The sequence below is a fragment of the Solenopsis invicta genome, chromosome 4, assembly GCF_016802725.1.
Source record: "Solenopsis invicta isolate M01_SB chromosome 4, UNIL_Sinv_3.0, whole genome shotgun sequence".
NCBI lineage: Eukaryota > Metazoa > Arthropoda > Insecta > Hymenoptera > Formicidae > Solenopsis > Solenopsis invicta.
The window spans coordinates 20,158,225-20,180,399 of record NC_052667.1 but is presented as its reverse complement, the minus strand read 5'-3'; the positions used below and the strand labels follow the sequence as shown (position 1 = coordinate 20,180,399).

At 30.8% G+C, this 22,175-nt stretch overlaps 3 protein-coding genes across 5 annotated transcripts in view; 1 reads left to right on the top strand and 2 right to left on the bottom strand.

The window, feature by feature from the left end:
* The window catches only part of LOC105205822 (protein roadkill), a 150,944-nt gene extending 144,646 nt beyond the window's left edge, over positions 1-6,298 (bottom strand). Inside the window, exons 1-2 of one of the 2 annotated variants that reach the window (XM_039448220.1) lie at positions 5,755-6,298; positions 4,520-4,594 (exon numbers count right to left, since the gene is read on the bottom strand). The gene's annotated coding sequence lies outside the window, so the exon portion shown is untranslated. Of the gene's footprint in view, positions 1-4,519; positions 4,595-5,460; positions 5,633-5,754 lie in introns of those variants that run through there. The other variant, XM_039448221.1, reaches the window with a different exon arrangement.
* Positions 6,299-7,849: 1,551 nt separating this feature from the next.
* On the bottom strand, positions 7,850-14,641 carry LOC105205814 (origin recognition complex subunit 2). 2 transcript variants are annotated; one of them, XM_026138332.2, is made up of 9 exons: positions 13,995-14,641; positions 13,748-13,822; positions 12,312-12,521; positions 11,451-11,731; positions 9,688-9,902; positions 9,468-9,600; positions 8,891-9,131; positions 8,584-8,814; positions 7,850-8,506 (listed from the first exon to the last, which is right to left on the bottom strand). In XM_026138332.2, the coding sequence occupies exons 1-9, from the start codon at positions 14,086-14,088 to the stop codon at positions 8,307-8,309; spliced, it is 1,680 nt and encodes a 559-aa protein (XP_025994117.2). In that variant the 5' UTR covers positions 14,089-14,641; the 3' UTR covers positions 7,850-8,306. The 2 variants fall into 2 exon arrangements, with proteins under 2 accessions (XP_025994117.2, XP_039304147.1); XM_039448213.1 differs by lacking the exons at positions 13,748-13,822; positions 13,995-14,641 and adding an exon at positions 13,614-13,742.
* Positions 14,642-15,427: 786 nt separating this feature from the next.
* Positions 15,428-18,205, top strand: LOC105205804. Its single transcript, XM_011175325.3, has 4 exons — positions 15,428-15,882; positions 16,409-16,522; positions 17,633-17,789; positions 17,886-18,205. The coding sequence occupies exons 1-4, from the start codon at positions 15,565-15,567 to the stop codon at positions 18,074-18,076; spliced, it is 780 nt and encodes a 259-aa protein (XP_011173627.2). The 5' UTR covers positions 15,428-15,564; the 3' UTR covers positions 18,077-18,205.
* The last annotated feature ends 3,970 nt before the right edge of the window (positions 18,206-22,175 follow it).

The window sequence follows — 22,175 nt, the reverse complement described above, 5'->3', positions numbered from 1 at the left end:
AAAAATTTTTTTAAGTACAATATTTAAAAAATAAAAATTAAAACAAATATAAATCAAATTTTTAAAAATAAAAAAAATTATTTTATCAAATGAGGTCGGTTTTTCAAACGAGTTTTTCTAACTCATCGTTTTTAATTGGATCGGATCCATCTCGTCAAACTCTGGTTGAAACAAAAAAATATATTCTTAGCAAGCACTTTTGCTATTAAAGCAAAAAACACCACTTCTCATGCTACTGCTCTTCCGTCTTTCTCTTCCTTCAGAAATGAACTTGTTCTTACAGCAGAATAATTTATAGTCTCAACAAATTTATGCCTAGCAAGAATCAATTTAGTATTCTTAGCTAATCTTTTTACTGTCCACATAATGATTAATAAATTTTGCTACAGCAACAAAATCTGTTATGCTAACAAATTATTTTTCTGTGCGTATATGTGAGACAATGAATATTGATTTGATAATAATTTCTTTTTTTTCTGTGTGACGAATTCGAAGAGCGACAACGCGACGGAATGCCTGTCGCACGTCACACTTTGCAATAGACGACAAACGCCGTGAGAATTAAAAGGCTAATTAAATTCCTATTAAAAGTAAAGCTTCGAGTAGATAAAGCTCCAATTAAATTTCCGTTAAAAGGAAAGATCCGCGCCATCGGAATTAAATTTGAATAACGCCGTAATTAGATCTTCCATTAAATTTTCGTTGAGGGAAAGTTAACGTTGAATTTATTCGAGGAACGTATCGTTTGCACACAAGTACCATCGGGACGTTCCGTACAAAATAAGATTAGAGTTCTCTCTCTTTCCTCTAATTAAGGCGCCATTGTTTGAAGCGACGGTTAGTGAAAGACGAGCCAAACCCTTTTCTCCGTCTCTTGACAGTCTCCTCTTCGACCTACGTATGGCCTCGATAATAATAATTATGAAACTTGGCCGCGATAGTGAAAGTATCGCCTCGTACAGGACGTTTCATAATCGAGCGCGCGCGCGCGCGCGCGAGCGAGCGAGCGAGCGAACGAGCAACGACGAATTCGAGCCGTTCGAGGCGAAAGCAAATCTCTCCCTCCGCGTTCGCTCGTTCGTTCATTCGTTCGTTCGTTCGTGCATCAAATCTCGAAGCTATCGAGCGACGGTTTTCTCGGAGGAATCGTAGCTCGGAGAAATTAGTTTGTCTTGGCAAAAGTGAAATCGGCGAAACAGTTGCGCGACGTTAACGGAGTTAGAAAAAGATACGCGATCGATATATGAAAGTAAACTTTTGCAGATTTCCCGCGACTTTCGCGTGTCCGAAATTGTTGCTAACGTTACAAGCTAGATATCGGTCTTAATTAAGAAAAAAAAGGGTCGAGTAACTTTCCTCGAGAATAATAATCTAATAATCAAGTTATAATCTTTGCAATAAGAATTTTCACAAACTCGTAAATATCGCGCGAGAATGAGAAACTTTAAAGAGGTTCTCCAGCTTAAAAAAGTTAAAAGAAGAGGAGTCACGTAGAGTCACGTGACATTTCATTCATACACATCATTTAACAAAGGAGTTTTCGTCATCTTCAGAGTAATGAAAAAATAAACAAAATTTAAGCAATAAAAGTGATAATTTGTTAATCAAAAATATTTTTTCATAGTAATAAACGGTGATATAAAAAATTTGAAAAAAAAATTGTTTATAATGATTTAAATCAGGCTTGCTAGTAACTAATTAAAATTTAATTAAGTTAGAAAGATGATAACTTTTGATTTAACAATAAATAAATTTTCAATTTTAACTATAGTTATTTTTAAAATACATAAACTTTAAATTTTATTTTCTTCCAAGTTAAAAATTTGCCTATGTAAAAGAAAAAGATACATTCCCACAAAAATAAAATTTTACTTTTTTTAATTCAAAAAGTTTTTTTTACTTTTTTCTTTTGCATACAGTTTTTCTTACAGTTTGTTTGTAATTAAATTGCTTAAAACTTTCTTATAGATTCAATGCTACTTTAAAAAGTTATTTAAAGAAAATTATGTGGTCAAAAAATTAAAATAAAATCCATGAATACTTGTATATCAACTAGTAAACTTGTTTTCAAAATTTGATTAAGTTCTTACATTGCAATGTGAAAAGATTGAAGATTTTCTTCAAACTCGAATTTTTGTGTGTGGGTGTACCGAGATTCCTTTTAAGTTTACGAAACCACTCCTTCATTCGGAGAATATTAATAGGCTTTTCTTTAATGATCAGCGATATCTATCGGAGAAGAGGATTTAAATGAATGATTCAGCGAGCATTTCTCTACGCCCACGAGTCGAGTACCTATCGGAGGAGAGACGAATTATTTCCGCGCCATAAAGAGATCTTGATAAAACTTTTGGAGAAATCTCTCGACTTAATCTGGATGACTCAAATTGTAAATTTGACGTCGCCCAAGTCGCCAATTTTTGCGTTAGACAACTGGGACAATTTGACACCTTTCACGAGTGCAATTCCATGCTCGTTTAAGTCAACGAAATCGCTCTTCCAAGCGATTATTCTGAGAGCAACGTGATGAGTGAAAACCGATTGTTCGCTTTCTTGGAAGCCCTCTGCTTTTGTTAAAAACATCGCTATTCAAAATTTAAGTATTATTATTTTGTAAGATATTTATTTTGCTATTTTTAATATTCGCGAAAAAATGGAGAATACGGTGAACAAATTCAATAGGAAAACGACAAAAAGACATTTGAGTCTGGCAAATGGAAAAGTATGCTAATAATGTAATATAACACGTGTGTTATGTTATATTGTTGACTGCGAAATTTTAACACATAAATATACAGGGTGATTATTAATGAATGTCTACCATAGGAGCACGCATTTATAATTTCTAATATAATAATATGTTAGAAAGACGTATCCGTCGGTAAATCATGCTCCTATGGTAAAAAGTAGGGACATTAATTAATAATCACCCTGTACAATATGGATATAATATAATGATAATTTGTGTCAATTGGGTATTTATCTAAAGTTGCAGTAGAATAAGGTAGTTTTTGCATCAGCCATTATAAGTCAAAGACATTGTTTTCTTTGCATCCAATCACAGACCAAAAATTCTAGTATTTACGGTCAAACTTTTTGTCATTGATTGGGAAAAAAAAATAAACTTGTAGTTTTTAAATTTCGATAACTTTTACCTGATTTTATAGAGCCAAAATATCTTCCGTTAAGTTGAAAAATTTAGTCAAATTAATATGTTTTTTGCTCAGTGTAACAATTAAGCTTGTAACTTTTCAAAGATTTTAACACTCCATCATTTACAATATATTAGGAAGTTAGGAAACAGATCGAGACGCACAATGTACGCCATCTGTCAGCGCGTATTAGGAATTTCCTCGCAATGTATAAGGTATGGTATTTACTCTTGCATATTTGGAACTATGGTATTTATTATGATTAAAATATTATAGAATATTACCAAAAGACCGCTACATAAAAAAAAATTCTAAATTAATAATTTAGCGAAAATTTTTTCACGAATCAATTGTTCAACAGGGAAAAAAAATTTCTCAAAAAAAAAAGTAATAATTATCGACCGACTCAATTATAAATCATTCAAGGCGCAATTTGTACGTTAAGCAATTTGATAACTTTCACAAAAGAGAAAGTCAGCCAACAGTTTTTGTTTAAAAATTCACGAAATCGCTCTTTTGAACTAAAAAATATCTTTAATAAAATATTTTCCCTTATTACATGCAGAGAAAAAGACTTTGCTTATTAATCTTTTACACAAATGCAGCAATATTTATTAACATTTTGTATAAAATAACGTTCATTGCTTTCCTATCAAATTTTGCAATGACTACAGTAACAGCATGAAAATAATCATATTGCACTGTCCAACATAAATAAATTTTGCAATACACACGCGCTTATAAACAGAACACGTCTATAATACTGTTTCGTGTCCTTCTAACGATTACATAAAATTCACAAGTATCGTTTCAAAATGGTAATTAAAACAGTGGAGTACGTCGAAGAACTTTGAAACTGTTCTTCGTCAGATGCAATAAAAAATCATACAATACAAAAAAATTAATACAGGAGGTAATAATGCTTAATGTATTCTAACGATTACACATACCTGTACACAGTGCTCTTTCAGATACAGTGTGTGACAATGATTATTACATAAAATCTGGCAAATAAAAGTAATGTGTATGCAAATAACAAGCAATTTAGAATAACAGATAGCAAACAGTATTCAGAATTTTACTGCTATGTATTGCAGTTGAAGATACAGCTTTAACCAAAAATATTACCCTTCTTATATCTTTTTAAAGATTTTTAACTGAAAGGATTTAGACAGAAATTAAAATGTCAATTATGCTTTGTTTCTTTAAACTTATGTATAATCAATGTATGAAATAATATAGCTAAAAGAATGTGATCAGATAAATGAAAGAAATATAGGTGCTTAATAATTTTGACCAAAGCTGTATTTCATGCTCTGCACGTTTCTCTTTTTCTGAAGGGAAAAAGCACAATTTATAACACTTACTTTCAGAAGACTCAATGAAACAAGTTTAACCTAATTGACTTGGTGTAACAATTGATGCAGCATTCTCTATCAAACCTGTAACAAATAAATTCTTATATTAATCAGTTATGTGTGAATACATACTGAAATCAAAATTTATATTGGATCTGGAGTTGCAAAAGAGAACACAGGAAAGTTAACATGCTCCACAATTTAATGATTACTACTCTCGTTCACTCCCCTGACGTCAAAATCTATAAAGTCTGTATGAGACTATAAACTGAAGATTAATTCAGATAATGTCCAAGCAAAATCCGTAACTGCTTATACTGACAACTTATCTTAGATTTGTCTTCAATAATTACAAATGCACCGATATTGAAGCAACACACAAGCAGCATATATGTACTGTCAGTAATTTAACAGCAAGATATTAGCATCAAAGTTACGTCAGTGATGTAACAGTTGTGTAATCCTAGAAATTTATGCAACAGCACAAAGTTTGATGATTTTAAAGTTGCCAGCAAGTTGCTATTCCAAGTTGTCATATTATGAAGGCGTCAGCTCGCCAAAAAATGTGGACTCGATTCCTGCAATTCTAATATAGACACATTGCTGTAGAATAATTCAATCAATCAGAAGAGTTTAATTTTAATTCATTGAATCTCCAATTTCCAACCCTCAATCTCGAATCTGTAATCTGATATGAGTTTAAAACAGTTTTAGTAAAATCTCTCATTTAACATTGATTGAAAGGCACCAGTTAAATTTCCAGGAACCAAAATGATCTAATTCAAAAATAGAATAAATACCGAGTTCACTTTAATAACAATAATTCAAGGTTTTCAATTGATGGTCTCATCGTCAGCTCCAGAGGGTTAATCAGCTGTGACTCCATCTCTCTGTGTTTCACAGCGAGGGATATGAGAGTTCAAGGTAAGAATATTTTGAGAGTCGGTTACCTCTCGTTCGTAAATAGCAAAGACTCCATACGCTAAGATTGTACGCAAGAACATCGAGAGAGCCGACGACGGTTCGATAGCGGCGTGACAAGAGAGATTCGGAAATGTTCCTCACACCTCGACGTCTCGATGTGAACGTCGAGGGCCTGGCGAGGAATATCTCGCAAGTGACATCGCGGGGAAACATGTACGTACGCCGCTATTTTTCTCCGTGACACGGCGCGGCTTCTCTCTCTCTCTCTCTCTCTGAAAGTCAAGGTTGCGCGCGCGCGCGTGTGTGTGTGTGCAACTTACCAATGTAAGGTCAGAGCGGTCATGCGAGGAGCGCGTTGTTTACGTCGTCGACGACGCCGGCCACGGAGCAGCAGGCGCCGTCCACCGCGGCGGATTTCACGGATTTGTCTGTGAGTGTCTCGCGACGACAGATCGATCTCCTTTGCTTTTCACTACGAAGGAGAATTTGGATGTCGCGATAACGGCGGATGAATGGGCCGAGATCCGCGACCGACTGACCGACCGACCGTTAACGCCGATCGTGAATTTCGAACTGATTGCGATTATCGAAGTTGCAATCGACACGGCGAATCGGACGACTTCGCGACACCGCGCACCGGTCTGGGTAACCTAACACCGCCGTCGCACGGCGGACGCGATCTCGCGTCGGTGAGCCGACTCGACGAAGTCGTCATCTCAGCGGGTGACAGTGTCCACGCGTGGAAACGGCAATCCGCTGTTCATCGAGCGACCACATTCAACCGCCTCCCTCGCGCACCGTCCATTTATTGCGAATAAAAAGGATATCCCGATCGCGGGCACAATTGGCGCCTTCGTTTGACTCCGCGCTAACTTCGCGATGTTCCGCGAGTCGCGCAGTGGCAGGACGATCTCGCGCGGTGCGAACCGCGCATGTGCGCGGCACATCTGGCGATCACGTGATTGCACGTAATTGCGGCAATATATCGCGTTTAAATGCCAAAACGTTCCGAGGTTTATCATATATATATTAATATATGAGCTATATTATAAATACGTGTAATATTAATATTGGAAGTTTTCCAACAAGTTTTACAAAACACCCTTCGGACATTTACAACATTCTGAAAACATGGAACACTTTTAATAAAACATTCCTTGAACATTTATAATATTCCAAAAATACAACACTTTTTGGACGTTTATCGAACAGTTGTGAACATTTCTGAAACACTTTAATAATGTTTAATAAACATACTTTTCGCCAGGGATAAAAGGCACTTTTAATTATATAAAATTACAAATTAATGATCCTTCGTAAATCTTACACATTAAAAGTGCCACAAAGCAAAAGTTTTATGAACATTTTATAAAATATATTTTAACTATTTAATGTGTAATATTACGTATCAGTTTAGAATTATATTTTAAAATCGATAAATAATCAGTGTAGTTTCTATGAACTAGAAATTGAAAAATTCAAAGTATTCTCAAAATCTGCTTTGACCAAATTGGTCTTCTTTACTTATTAATTTATTTTGTCCAACTGAATTCAACTTACTATTATTTATGAAAGTTGTTTAATTTTAGTATATCAAGATTTTAATAAAAATTTTATAATTTAAATTGTTTAAGTTGTGAACAACTTAATATTATTTCCTTGATTTATTATAATTATACGACTTTATTTTTCGTAAGACATGAAAAATACAAAAATAAATTACTTTTTATAATTACTTTTTGTCAAAAAATGCAAAAATCTTTGTTTCTCAATTATGAAATTTAAATTTATAATTCTAACTGTAATAATTATTAATGTTCTTAGAAATCAGCTATAAAAATCAATATTAGATGAACAACTGATGAAATCAATAACAAATTGATGCGCGAGTTGTATAATAACAAGTTTGAGCATATGAATTCTATGCAACATTACTGGTTGTCTTTGATCAATTATAATTAAAAAATTATTGTAGCAGTGATATTTTTGTATTTGCTTTTTTTACTCTATTCTATCTCCAAAATATGCTATGAAAATATTGTTTGATGATTGAGACACATCCTGATTATAAATTGGATATTCTTAATGAAAGTAGCAGATAAAATAAAGTAAAAAAATAATGTATAAATGTAGCATTAAAAATGTATATCTCAGGAAAATCTATTCAACCGTTTAAAATTTCTTAAATAACAGTTAAATTTTGGTACATTACTTTTTTCTTTAAATGTAAGTTTAATTGTATAATCTGTATAATCTATTATGTTATATATAGAGTGTAGAAAATGATATAATGCAGCCAAAGAATAAATCTAGTAAAATCACAAATTGTATGTGAAATACAAAAATATTCATATTTTGTCGAACAAATTAAAAATTTTAAGTACTTCACTTTCCCTCTGCATTTAAAACACAGAATTAAACAAGTTTTAGTTTAATTAATCATGATTCGTAATAATAAAACATCATGTTGCGAAAGCTTTTTAGCTATAGTACATTTACATTGATTAATTACATAGGCATAATGACAATAAGTTTGTTCATTACTTGAAATCACTAAGAATTTTTGCACTTGAAATGAGATAAATATATCTTTAAGTGTAGCAGAGACAAAGAAGATATTGAGTGCAAAAATGGTAAAAAACGCGAACAAACTTAATTTCCATTGACTTATATAAATAGTTGTAATAAATATGTAAAAAAATATAAATGATAATCATATAATATATAATTTATCGTACACATAATATGCGATAAATTAGAATTATATAATGAAGGAATTAACCGTTTAATATATAATCGTTAAACAATTATTTTCTTTATCTATTTTGTAACAATATTTCACACAAATATATACTTTTTTTAAGTCGCTAAATCATGATCCATGTTGCTCCAGAAATTGTTTAAGGAGATTCTTATCAAGGGGAATTATTAAATGTTCAGCGCCGTCAACTGTGCGTTTAGTTCGTAGTAATTTATGATCAATAAACTCAGTTAATTGCGCCCTTAATGCCAAATCGGAACTGACCAGAAATTGTTCACGTGCTGCTCGATATAGATCCTTGAACAGCATTCCTAAAAAACATCATTAAATAATTATCAAAGTATTTAGTTATTACGACATAATAGAACAGTAGTTGAGCAATAATTACCTGCGAAATTACTACTGCTATTGCTCAATTGATATTTTACAAGAATTAGGTAAATTGTTCGAGCGTTTGACGTGAGGGACAGGAAGACATTTTGGAGGGAAGACAATACGAGTCCACTGCTTTGTTGAACCAACAAGGAACTTTCGTATGAAGTTTCCGCTTGATATGGCAATAATGTTGTTGCGTCCCACCAATAAAAATTGAGCTTGGCGCGTTTTATATGATCCCAAACTAAAACAATGCAAATTAGTGATATTAGCTAGTGGTAAATGTGTTCCAATTCAGGATAAAGAAAAATGTAACTTACGGAGTGGTGCATTTATATGATCGACAGATGCTATGACATGAATATTAGCAATAGCTGCTAAACTAGCAAGCATATTTTGAGCTTTATTCGAACGTAACATTATTCCATCAATATTATGAATTATTAAGTAAAGCCGATCATCTGGATTATCTCTCATGACTGTTTCTATAAGTTCTAAACAATCGTTAAGATTTGTTGGACTATCTAAATCTAACAAATTCGTTATTATGTTATCGAGAATCTGAAATAACGTTTAATACATAACTTTTATAAATATAATACTTTTAATTGTAAAATATAAACCAATACTACAAATTATACTAATAATATTTAAAATAATACTGTATATAAAACTGAGAAAAATACAAAATGCAACAGAAGCGGACGTCCCGGGCATGTGCATACATCTATATGGCAAGTAACTAAATTAATTTTCTAAGCAATTAACTTTAGCTTAATTTAGTTAAAAAACCAACTCTGGTTAAGTTAGATTTAAAGATATAAATGTAAGTTAAGATATTCATGTGCTAAAGATAATCCTAAAAGGAATAAATAATATTGAATAGAATTTACTTACATCTTTCAGCGTTAAGCTAGGAAAAAATCCATTTATAATCAATGTTGGATGATCAGCTATAATTTCATTGTGAAAATCATTTATTAAATTTCGTTTCGAGCCTACTCCATGAAGTAATAGACTGTAACCTTCTCTAAAATAGAATACACGTTTTATAGAGGATAAAGTATATTTTTAGAATCAAAGAACACTTTCCATAATCATGGTGCTTAACACTTACTCTAATATAAATTGCCACATAGGAAAGAATGATCTACAATTTTCTGTCAACGAGCAAATGCGTTTTTTATGTATTGTAGAAATGTGATTTTGATTTGTTAATAATTCTTCTAATGTATCTTCGGTAAGACGAGCATTTTTAAGTCTTCCTAATGTATGATCAGACGTAACTGTTTTTCCCGATTGAGATTCAAAGTATTCATCAGTCTTTATATGCTATAAATGTTTAAAAAAATTAATTAGTAAAGTGTATATGAGGATTATTCGATATTTAAGAATTTAAGGTAAATGTAAAAAAAGAGAATAATTATTCAGGCTGAATTATAATTATTTTTCAACATAATCTCCTTTTCGGCACATTTAGTTTGACAATATTCGAGAGTTACACCATTTTTATAAAACGATTTGTCTAGATTTTCAAAATAGTTATTTATATAATGACTTCACTGTCAGAACATTTCTTTTTTTAATTTTCAATTTGAGAATAGAAGAAAATTGAACATCTCTCTTAAATCTGGCGATTAAAACGAGTACAATAACAATTCATATATTTTGGCTGTTGCAACTGCTGAACATTTGCGCTTCAGTGAGCAAACGCGGCACACATTATTGAAAGCGTTTTTATTAACTGGTTATTAAAAGAGGTATTCTAGTTTGATAAATAAAAAAAAATTTTTTTTTAAAGTTCTTCAGTCTTTATACTATTAAAAAAAAGCCTCTAAAACAACTTAATGAAATTCGAATGGTGTCGTTGTTTTCATGTTTTAAAAATGCGGCGTATAAGCCAAACAATGCGCAATTTCATCAACGTAACGACACAAAGTCTATATTAATTTGTTTGTAATAAAAAAAGATATTTTCTTCGTTTCTAAATAATATACTGAAAGAGAAAACGGAAGATGTATTTTATAGATCTAATATAGGAGAGTAAGATAATTAATTCTTTATATGTATATAAACTTCTTTATATGTGTGTATTTCGTAAAACTTTAAATACATTTTTCTCAAATCTATATTTTTCAACCTTGTCGCGTTGTCACAGGCTTTTCTATTGAACCGATTGATTTCTGCCTTGAAGCAAAATATTTTTAATACTTGTGGCTACCGTAACTAGAATCTTTTTAATATTTTAAAGTTTTTTTTTATAATTTGTAAAAGAGTTTAAAAAGTTTTGCAAAATGCTCCGTTCTTCATTTTTAATTAATCGCCATTTTGTTCAACATTGCGATAAATGATTTATTCTAATTTCAACAATAATCACATTTATATAAATTAAGATAAACTTTGGATCATTGGCTTAATATCAGCACGAAGGATTCAACTTTTGGGACTGTAAAATAAATTTTTTAAAATTATATATAAATATTAGTATAACGTAATTACTATTAAATATTTCTATATCTCGTTTATATTAAAATTAAATTTCTAAAAATTAAATTGTTATATAGTTAGAGAAGTAATAAACATATATTTAAAACGCCAAAAATGTTTCCAGTTTTCAGTTTAGAGAAAAAATTTGTAAAAATAACCATTAAGATAGTTCTTCAAACTAGAATATGTCTTTAAATACAAACTATGTAATATATAAAAATAAAATTTGAAATTCGCTCGTTTAAATGGGACAAAATAGCAGATAGAAAATTTTGCTATCATTTATCTGTCATTCACCTTGATTTACTTTAATATTGAACAATCTTCACAGATAATTAAAATATTTATATAATTTGTAAAATATTTAAGACAATCCTGTTAATCCTAACTTACATAATCCTTGTATGCGACAGTCCTGCGTCCTCTCCCTGGTTTCCTTGGTGTATTTTGTACATCATGTTTTGGCAAAGGTTTTGATAACCTCTGCTTAATTTTCCTTCTAGCATTGTCATCTTCACTCACATCAGAATTTTCGCTATCCTCACTTTTATCAGAAGTTTCATCAGAAGATTCATCAGATTCTGAACTAACTTCATTAGGAATATATTCGCTATCTTCTGACACGCTTTCGTCGCCACTTGAATTTATATTGGGCAAATATCGTTTTCGAGATACTAACCGTTATCGAAAAAAAAAAAATCAGATACAAATATTTTTTTATAAGACACTACATAAAGGAACATCAATTACGATTGAGACTAAATCTTGCTATCTAATAATACTTATATGTAAATTTTAAATATACTTTCAATTAAAAAAATTAATAGCAAACAGATATATATTTTCAGTTTGTATAAACTGTGCACTGAACATAATCAAACTTGAACTGTCATCACAAGTTGAAACTAGAAATAATATCACAAATTAAAATAATTGTCAATTTAATAAACACATTTATTGATAAGCATCTTAAAACTTAGCAAAAAATTTATTGCAAAAAAAATCTCATCTAGATTATATATGGTGCACAGTATATAAAAGCTGAAAATATATTTAAAATTTACATATAAATATTATTGGGCACAAAATTCAACTTCAAATGTAGTCGACGCTTCTTTAAATACGGAGTTAATCACAGTGATTCAATCTAACTTATGCATAATATTATGTTCTTTCATAAGATTTTAATATAATAATATAAGTCTTTATAGCAAATCTCTATAAAAATATTTTGTAAAACAAGATAGGCTGTACCTCTGGCTTCAGTATCGCTATTGTTTGAAGCTTCATTTTTACTTGATACAATCTTGTCAAGAACAATTTTTAGGACTGGAAGTGTTTTGAAACTTTTTGGGGTCTCAGGTGTACGGCACTGGTTGGCTTTAATCATCATGCTATTCCTTCTTGATGGCGTTTGAAATCCATATAGTTTTCTTCCACTTACATCCTTTTCAGAAAATAATTCTAACACAAATTAAGATACAATATTAGATAATAGCAAAATGATAAATTCATATAAATCCTTGCCAAGGATTTAGACATAGTAAAAGATAAAGTATTGAAAACAATGAAAAAATAAAAAAAATTAAGGAGAAAAAGGAAAAGAGATAAGCACAAAAATATAGGATAAAAAACCTTCAGCAATTTTGTAACAATATTTGAAAATGTAATATAGTTTGAGTCTGTTTCTGTCAAGCATAGCTTAACATTAAATTCAGATTAACTCATTTCCTTTTTCTAATTCTCAGAGCTAGCCAAAGATAGAAAGTTAAATTAAGTTTAACTGGAGAATAATTTTTTTAATATAAAAAAATTATGTTATTAAATTATTTATATTAAATAAATTTATAGAACTAATTTGAATAATAATTTATATTCAAATTTTGTTGAAGAAAAAATAAAAAAAGATAAGTATGGATATATTTATTAGTGAAAACTACTGTATCAAGTTTCATTTTATTACTACTGAGATATAAAAATTATCCCAGGTAATTATTCTCATGTTAAAAAGCAAATTATATTAATACAACAGGTCTACAAACAATGGTGTTTTATTTCAAACTATTTTTAATTTATTTTTCATCTTTTCTAATTCCTAAAACTAAAAAATGATGGAAAATAAGTTAAGAACATTATTGTTTCAAAAGCTAAGAAAAAGGCTACTTTTGTGTTTTGAATGTTATGTTTGTTATAAATTTTTTTTAACAGAAATAATTTATTTTAAAATTTGCACACAATATTTTATGTATTTATTTGTAAATAGAAATTTTTGCTAATAAAAATAATAAAGATCATTAGTTATAATCATATAATAGATCATAGTAGTTATAAAAATGTCTGAAGGCATATTGTCTTATGTCACTTATACTAATACTCTGTACTCAACTATATATTCAGTAATTAAAGACAAAAAGTGAACAAGATTATTAATTTATAGATATTCGAGAAACTTTAGAACTGACTATAAAAATAATTTTCATGTATAAATCTACAAAATTTACAAAACTCAAACAATTTTACATTGAAAATAAAACAATTTCAAAAAAATTCACATACTTAGCTCTTTTCCTAGTTCCTAAAATATTAATTATGTTACATTGGTGCAAAAAAGTCTTAGAGTTATAGATGTTAAAGGTTATTTTAAGCTAATAAATAAGATTGCATCTTGTCATCTTTATGTCACCAATTACCAAGTGGTTTCTGTACGTCCTCTACAATGTCTTCAAGCTGCTTTTCTATCTCGGCCTTCAATATATTAGTTTGTGCTGTAAAACATAAACATTGTTCAGATAACATTGATAGTGCAATACAATTAACATAATTGAATCACATAAGGAAAATTTCAAAAAATATCGGATAAATAACTTATCAAGAGACACAGTAGTGGCTCATGACAAATATCTACTGTAATAATAATTTACATTAATATAAACTTACGAGTGTTGTCGGGTGTACCCTCGTCACTATCCTCAATGTATTTCACGTGAGATTTTACTCGTGTGGATCTCCTCAGATTTCTGGCAGAAGCCATTTTTCACGTTGAAACAAATTTTCGCGACCAAGATTCTCTGTGTTGCGTCTGCTTGTCTAAAAAATCAAATTTGATTCCTTCCAAAAGTTTCTTCGCTGTTCTACCTGTTGCAAATCGTCTGAAAGCGATGTTTTGGCGCCATTTACGAGCAATCACGAGCAATCTTATGCCCATATCATACTGGCTGCAATCATTGGCGAGAAAGTTTTTCACTTCATCGATTGATTAATCCGTTTGTTTTCTGTTCCTGAACTCTCTAAATAAGTGTACACTTAAAATGAAATAGATAGATGTTTCAAAGTTAGCGAAAGCAAGAAGGAACGTTCCAGTGCAGTCTAGTGCAGGAATAGAAAACAAGCCTAATCACACATGCCAATGCAGCTTTTACAGAACAAAGTTGTATTTGCGCATAATACGATTGATTAATCGATAAATTTAAAAAAATCCGCCCATATTATTAAGGACCTCTTTCACTCTCTTGTTCAGCTAACCAACCGATTAGTCCATTGAAAAATATATTGCCTGTTATTTGAAATGACAAATGCGATTGGCCAATTCCAATGAACTAACCAGTCGGGCTGCGTTCGAAAATGCTACTCGTCGGATAGAGTAACTTTGAATGACCAATCAGGATGAAGAAATCTTAAGAAACTCCAGATTTCTTTATCCTGATTGGTCACTCAAAATTACTCTACTCGACAAGTAGAATTTTTGAACGTAGTCTTGGTTAGTTAAACAAAGTGGTGAAAGAAGCTTTAAAAACTGCTGAACTTACAGAAGTTCACTATTAAAATTTAAATTATTAAAATTTAAATTATTTTTTGCATTACGGAGGATTTTTTGGAGTAAAAAGTTTAGAAAAATTTTTAGGAGAGAAAAATATGATGATTTATAGCGTTTTTCACTGAGAAACCTAATGAGCACTGAGTGTGCACTCGCCTCTGGCAATTGGACGTTTTGGTTTGCGAGATGACGGTGCCAACGGAAACGCCCAATTACCAATTATCAATGCTTTTGAGTACAGTTAGTTTATTTCAAGCATTACTGAAATCATCCAATCAGAATTTAAAATTGAGCACGTGACGTCATTAAAAGTTGGTTATAATAGCCAATAACAGCCGTCACTGTTAATAATTCACCAATTATAGTCGATTATTCTTTTATAAATCAACTATGAATGGCCAATTTTTTACGGTTACAATTATTATAAATCAACTTTAACGTAAACTATAGATTTTCAGTATTTACAATAAATTTTGGAAAACAGCCAATAAAGAGCTCTAAAATTTTGGGCAAGCAGCAGCCAACGAAATCTGCTGCTTGACGCTTGCTGCGTGCAGTGTGCAATAGGCTTTGGTGTGATACGAGCATAACGGATCGTTAACCATAACCTGTCGAACGTGATGTTGTGCTCCATGCGTGTTAGCAAAATCATATTTTGTAAGACAGTTTTAATTAATTTAAAATAATACATGAATGATGGACTCCACTAACGAAGACTCGGTAACGAAATTGAACACTCAATTAAACAAGTCAATGGTACTAATGGAGGACATCGTGGACGCGCCGTCTCCGAACAAGCGTAAATCAATCACGATAAACACAGAAACAGTGCCATCCAAAGCAACCAACAGTCCCGTTAAATCGCGTAGAAGTATTTTGAAGAAAAAGTCCAACAAATCCGGCGAAAATACGTCGAGCGACGAGGCCTCGCAAGGAGGTGTCGACAAATTGAATGAGGCGACGCTTAATGGATTGCCGCTGCCCGCCTCGGTTCTGTCCAGACCGCGTACTGTAAGTATGATCATTCATTTCATTTTGATTTAAATTTTTAATTATTTTTAATAAATTTGTAGAATGGTAAAGCTATTGAATGAGATATTATATTAAAGTATTAAATATTGATAAATAAATTTTATGTCCAAGAAAATAAGCCATCTAACATATAATTTTCACACTTTTATAGACAAAGTATTTATAATTTAACTTTTACAGATACTTAACTTTATTATTAACTTCAACATGATGGAATGAATTTTCTGCTGACATAAAATTTATGTATTAATACCATTGGCATAAGTTCAGCATAAGAAGCTAATGTTCAATTAAAATATTAGGAGATAATATTCAGAAATTATGCTTATTAAAGTTTATTGTATAAAGTATATGTAGAAGGAATAGAATATTGGTATTGTATGTAAAATTTATGTATATTAATATTCTAGAGTTATAATTTTAACAATTTTATTTTATTAGAATTTTGATTATTAACATTAATGAACAGTTGAGCAGAAACTTTATTCTTCTATTAATTTTTCAGCTTGATGAAATAGCTCGAAAGGAGATGTTAGATGAAGAAAGTATATCGTCCACGTTTAACTTGGAGGATGTATCAGACAGTGAGGAATTCTGGATAATGGACATTCCCAGATTAGTAAGTCCTAATAATGGAAGATTGTATTTTGAATCAAATCTTATCTACAAGATTATTTTATACATGATAGGTTGATGAGCAATCTTAAAGAGATATTTTAGAAAGTGAAAAAGTTTGGAAATTTTTTTAAGAAAAATGCTACACATTTTTCTATGCTTTTATGCATCTATCTTATACATATTTAGTAAATATCCATAAATTTTTGGTACATCTAAATTGTTATTTTTATGTAAATTCAAAAACATTTTTCAAGTTGACATAATTTCTTGGGAATTACTGAAGTTATTGACTTCAAATTGTACAACTTATGCAAAAGACAGATGTTTGTTTATTGCTTAAACTATGATTATTGCAATATCTAACTGATAAACTTTTTTCATATATGTTCAATTTAATTAATGTTGTTAAAAAATTGATATTTGTTCTTTGAAATTGTACAATTTGAATAATTTGTAATATTTGTTTATTAATCTTAGTGCAGTTAATAAACCAACATGTATTTTATATACACACAAATATTGAAGTTAATTGCTTTAGTAGTTTCTGAAAAATCATGTTAGTTAACATGAAAAATTGATATATTTTTAAAATTGCATAAAATAACTAATAAATATTTAATCATAATTTGTAGATATTTATTAAATATACATATAATTAAATGTATAAAAGTGTAGAATTGCATGCAATAATTTTCTTTAAAAGATTCCTAGTAAATTTTTTTGCATTTTAGATTAAAATAGTTGTTACAGGATACTCTACAATAACATAAAAGTAGTCATAAGTGATTATTAGAAAATATTGCAACGTGCAATTGTATGTCTTTCTATGAATGTAAACTAATTTTAATTTTAATTTTTCTCATTAGACTAAAAGAGAATAGAAAATTAAATCAAGATTAAAGCTAATCTGCATTGATTGACCATACATTCTTACAATCATAACTTATTTACATTGCTGTAAAATAAAATGGCCCTGAGAATCCATCAATCACCCATTAAAATTATCAAATAGAGTTTCAAGATTATATTTAAGGATATCTTAAATATAAAATCAGATTGTGAATATCAATCTGAAAGATGTCGAGAGTATAATCTTGTATGTTGTTTGTAGATAGATCCTCAAGATCTTTGTGGTCAGACTATAGTTTTCGAGGATAAATCAAAGTTTAGAATTAAAGATGAACGATATTGCATAGCCGCGCATAATACGAGCCATAATGTCACATGTGTTTTTAATACGAAGAAGGACATCCCACAATATAAGACAGGTAAAAAGTTTTTTATTAAAACAGAAGCAAATTTTTGTGCATGTCTATTATCCTTCGTTATGTACATGTATTAATGTTGATATTTCCTGCATATAGTAAATGTGAAGCCAAGTGGCTTCTTGACAGTAAGAAGAAAATTGTCTGGCGCACCAGAAGTAAAGCCGGTATCCACAGAAAATTCCTGTGTGCAATTTCCTGATCATTTAAGAGCAAGGCATCCATTGTTTGGTGTTATTCACGAACGTAAAAGAAGATCGAAGCAACATAATTCGCTCAAAGAAACTTAGGAATTATAATTTGAATATAATTTAAATGTGATTAATTCAAATGATTTTGTCAAAGTACAAAACATTTTTTTAATTAAAATTGATTAAAAAATTGTTTTTCTGTATTAACGATTAAAGAGCATTCTACAATCTGTCATAGATTTCGTCACCAGACTCGAAGCAATTATGATGGCCAATCAAAAGATAATAGTATCATTGATATTTTTGGATATCAATGTGTTTACGATGTATTGTAGAATATCTTTTAAATTTATTCTAGTTTACAAAATGCTTACTGTAGTATAGCATGTAATTAAAACACTAGAGATGTAGGTATGCTTATCAGCCATTTTGGTTCCACTTGGCTGACAGCTTATGGTACTCCATAGGCTGAGGAGCACACAAAAGTCAAGAAAAGTTCAAAATGACTTTATTTTGATTCTTAATATCAAATTTTGTAATCACAAATCATCACTTTGACTTTTATAATATCAAAATAAAGTCATTTTTATACTTTCTCTTGACTTGATGTGTTCCTTGGAACATGGTAAGAAAGTAGCAACTTTTGAATAATCTATATATGTTTCAGATATATTCGAGAAAATAATCAATAATTTCTAACTTTACTGTGGAAAAAACTCAGAATTTACATTTATATCATTGTATTACATCGTATTATCTGTATTGTATACAGGGTGATTATTAATAACTGTTCCTACTTTTTACCATAGGAGCACGCATTTGTAATTTCTAATATAATAATATATTAGAAATACGTATTCGTCAGTAAATCATGCTCCTATGGTAAAACGTGGAAACAGTCATTAATAATCACCCTGTATATCTTGCTGGAACCAAAATGGCTGATGAGAATATCTACATCTCTAATGTCTTTAAGTGTAATAAACTTTCTACAATAAGCTATTAGTAGGTATCATAAGTTGTAAGCCGTAAAGCCTATTCTACAATAGCTGTAACGTTAAGCTCTAAAGTAATGTAAAGCATGATTGTAATAGCATATAAGCATATAATGAATAACATTCATTTCTTACGTTACAACTTTATGGCTTTATATATACGGCTATAGAATGGACTTAATGCCTGTTCTACAATAGCAGTAAACGCAAGACCGTAAGGTTGTAAGGCGTGGCTTTAAGAGTTCGTAAGCGAATAAAAAATTTTTATTTCTTACGTTACAACCTTACGGTCTTGTATTTACTGCTAAGCCTGTTCTACAATAGCAGTAAACACAAGACATAAGGGTGTAACGTAAGAAATGAAAATTTTTCATTCGCTTACGAGCCCTTAAAACCACGCCTTACAACCTTACGGTCTTGTGTTTATGCTATTGTAGAACAGGCTCTATTGTAGAACAGGCATAAGAATTGATCAATCACAATTGAATATTCTTTTCACATCCAACTGTGATTGGTCCATTCTTATGGCTTACAACTAATGCCATCGACTAATTGCTTATATTAATAATATAATAATTATATTGCTTATTACTAATTGCTTTTTACGTATTGTAGAAAGCTCATAAGGCCGCTAGACCAATGAGAATCTTGGTAAAACAATGACGACTTATGGCTCTGGCAGACCAGCGCGATTTGCGACATGCGACGCGCGATTATCCAATAGGCGTATGTCTTTTCAAAAAATTGTAAACGCCTATTGGATAATCGCGCGTCGCGTGTCGCAAATCGCGCTGGTCTGCCAGAGCCATTAGATTGCATATTTATTGGTTTCGCAGCCATATTAGAGCACTAAAGATATAGGTATTCCTACTAGAGCTCTATATTATAAGAGTAGCGCAATCCTTTTATCTTTTAGCGATGCCGACTGATGGACTTAATGATCTCTCATCCAATGAGCATTCAGTGATTTTAGTTTCCGCACTTTTCAGCCAATCAGCATTAGGTCCAACAGAGTGGCGTTTGCGCTACTCTTATAATATAAAGCTCTAATTCCTGCGGTCTTCCATTTTTATTTTTTTTTCTCCGCCTTCTCACTCCTTGTTTTCTCGCTGTCACGTGACGGCAAGGATTGAGGAGGCGATAAGGAAAGGACTAAAAATGGTGGAACATAGGAGTACTTGTATCTTTAATGTTTTATAGCGTATTCGATTTGTTGATTCGACCTGACTCATCAATGACTGGTATTCATAGTCGATTCTTATTTCAAAATTGTCTTAAGTAACGTTAAGGCATTAAAGCTTTGACTATATAAATATGAACTGTTAGTACCCCTCCCCCCCACTTTCCTATGTTTTCGTGTAAGAAAGATCTGCAACTCTTCCATCTCCTAAGTGGCAGAAATGTGAAACAAAAAAGCGAGACAGCAATAATAGAAGATCAGAAAAGAAAGAGACGGAATACAATATTTTGCTTTGAATTTATACGTTCACTCCAAAATATGCGATTATATTTCTGTAAAATAAGAATTAATTTTACTAAATTAAAAAGAAAAAATAAAATATAAAATATACACATTTTATTATTAAAAATATATTTAAAAAAATTATATAATTAATATATATATATAATAATAAAATATATAAAACAAAAAATGGAAAGTAATTAAAAATAAAAACAAATAAGTAATGTCATATAAATAAAAGGAAGCCTCATTAGAGAACCGTCATTTTCGGGTAATAAAGTGTACAGTATAAATTATTGCCCGCTGAAAATAACAGTTTTAATTAAATTACGTCTTATGAAGTCTTTGTGTTTATTCAACGTAATTATTTTACCTTCATAAGCTAATTTAACGTACAAATAATACGTAATAATTAATTTTATTATTACATATTTATGATTCTCTAATATTTCTAGATCTTTAATATGTGTGTCAAAGTTAATAAATAATTTATCTAATCTTACATTTATCTAATCTTACATTTCTTGAATCATTATAGGGATTATATTTCTTATTTTTAATTTATTTTCTAATTTAAAAAAATTAAAAATTTTTTCACAAACAGTTACTATTTTATAGGTGTCAATTCTTGGATATTGATGTTTATTACTGTCGCGTATAAAAGCCACACACCACACCATATGTTATTTTATACTGGAAATCGTCGCTTAGGAGATGGGGGCGTTATAGATGTTTCTTACAGCCTAAAAGAGCCAACTAGCAGTCCATATTTATTAGAGTCCTATATAAAGAGAGAAGCGACATCGAACCCCCATCCACCTTCAGTATCCAATTGAATCCTCCACCGCCATTTTGGGACCGCTCTAACGTCATCAAACACCATTCGTATCATTCTGCAAACAGCTGTGGTCACAATATGGCTGCTCGCTTAACCAATCAAGTATAAATCAGATTACCAATCAGAGCTTCGGACATCAATGTCGCTTCTCTCTTTATATAGGACTCTAATTGCCAGTGGCGAGTGCACATTCAGTGCGCACTAGTGTTCCCAGTAAAAAACGCTATTAAATATAAGAATTGACTATGAATACCGGCCAATGTTTGTTGTTTTAGATGCATTTTTTTGCACAGTTTGTCTTTTCCTTTGTAGCTCAAAAGATCAGATATTTACTCAGAATCGAGTCGAGTCAGCAAATCGAATACGCTATTAGTTTAGCATGTTTAGGTTTGTTGATTGAATGACAACGGCCACTAATAAAAATCGGGAGTGTTGGATCTACAGCTGATTTAGGTAAAATAACCAATGGTTGCGTTCAGTATACTCAACATGTGAGGTATTCTTCTATATCATCCAATTAGACCTTTAGATCTAGAAAAATACACTAATAAAGATTGGTTTATGCAGGTAATAACCGCTAACGTATGCCGGAATCAGTAAAAAATTGACCAATCATAGTCGATTATTTTTCTACAAATTGATTATGATTGGCTAATTTTTTACTAGTTTCGGCATAAGTTAGCGTTGCCTGCATAAACCAATTTTAATAGTCGTGTTCAGCGGACTTAATAGTTGTGTAAGCGCTCGCTGTTATTGGTGTATTCTTCTAAATGTAAAGATCTGATTGGATAATCTAGAAGAATAACCATTAAATGCGGCCAATAACGAGCGCTCCCTTAACTGTTGAATCCATTGAATGCGGTCAATGGATTATTGGGCGTGTTTAGTAGGCTCAACAGTTGA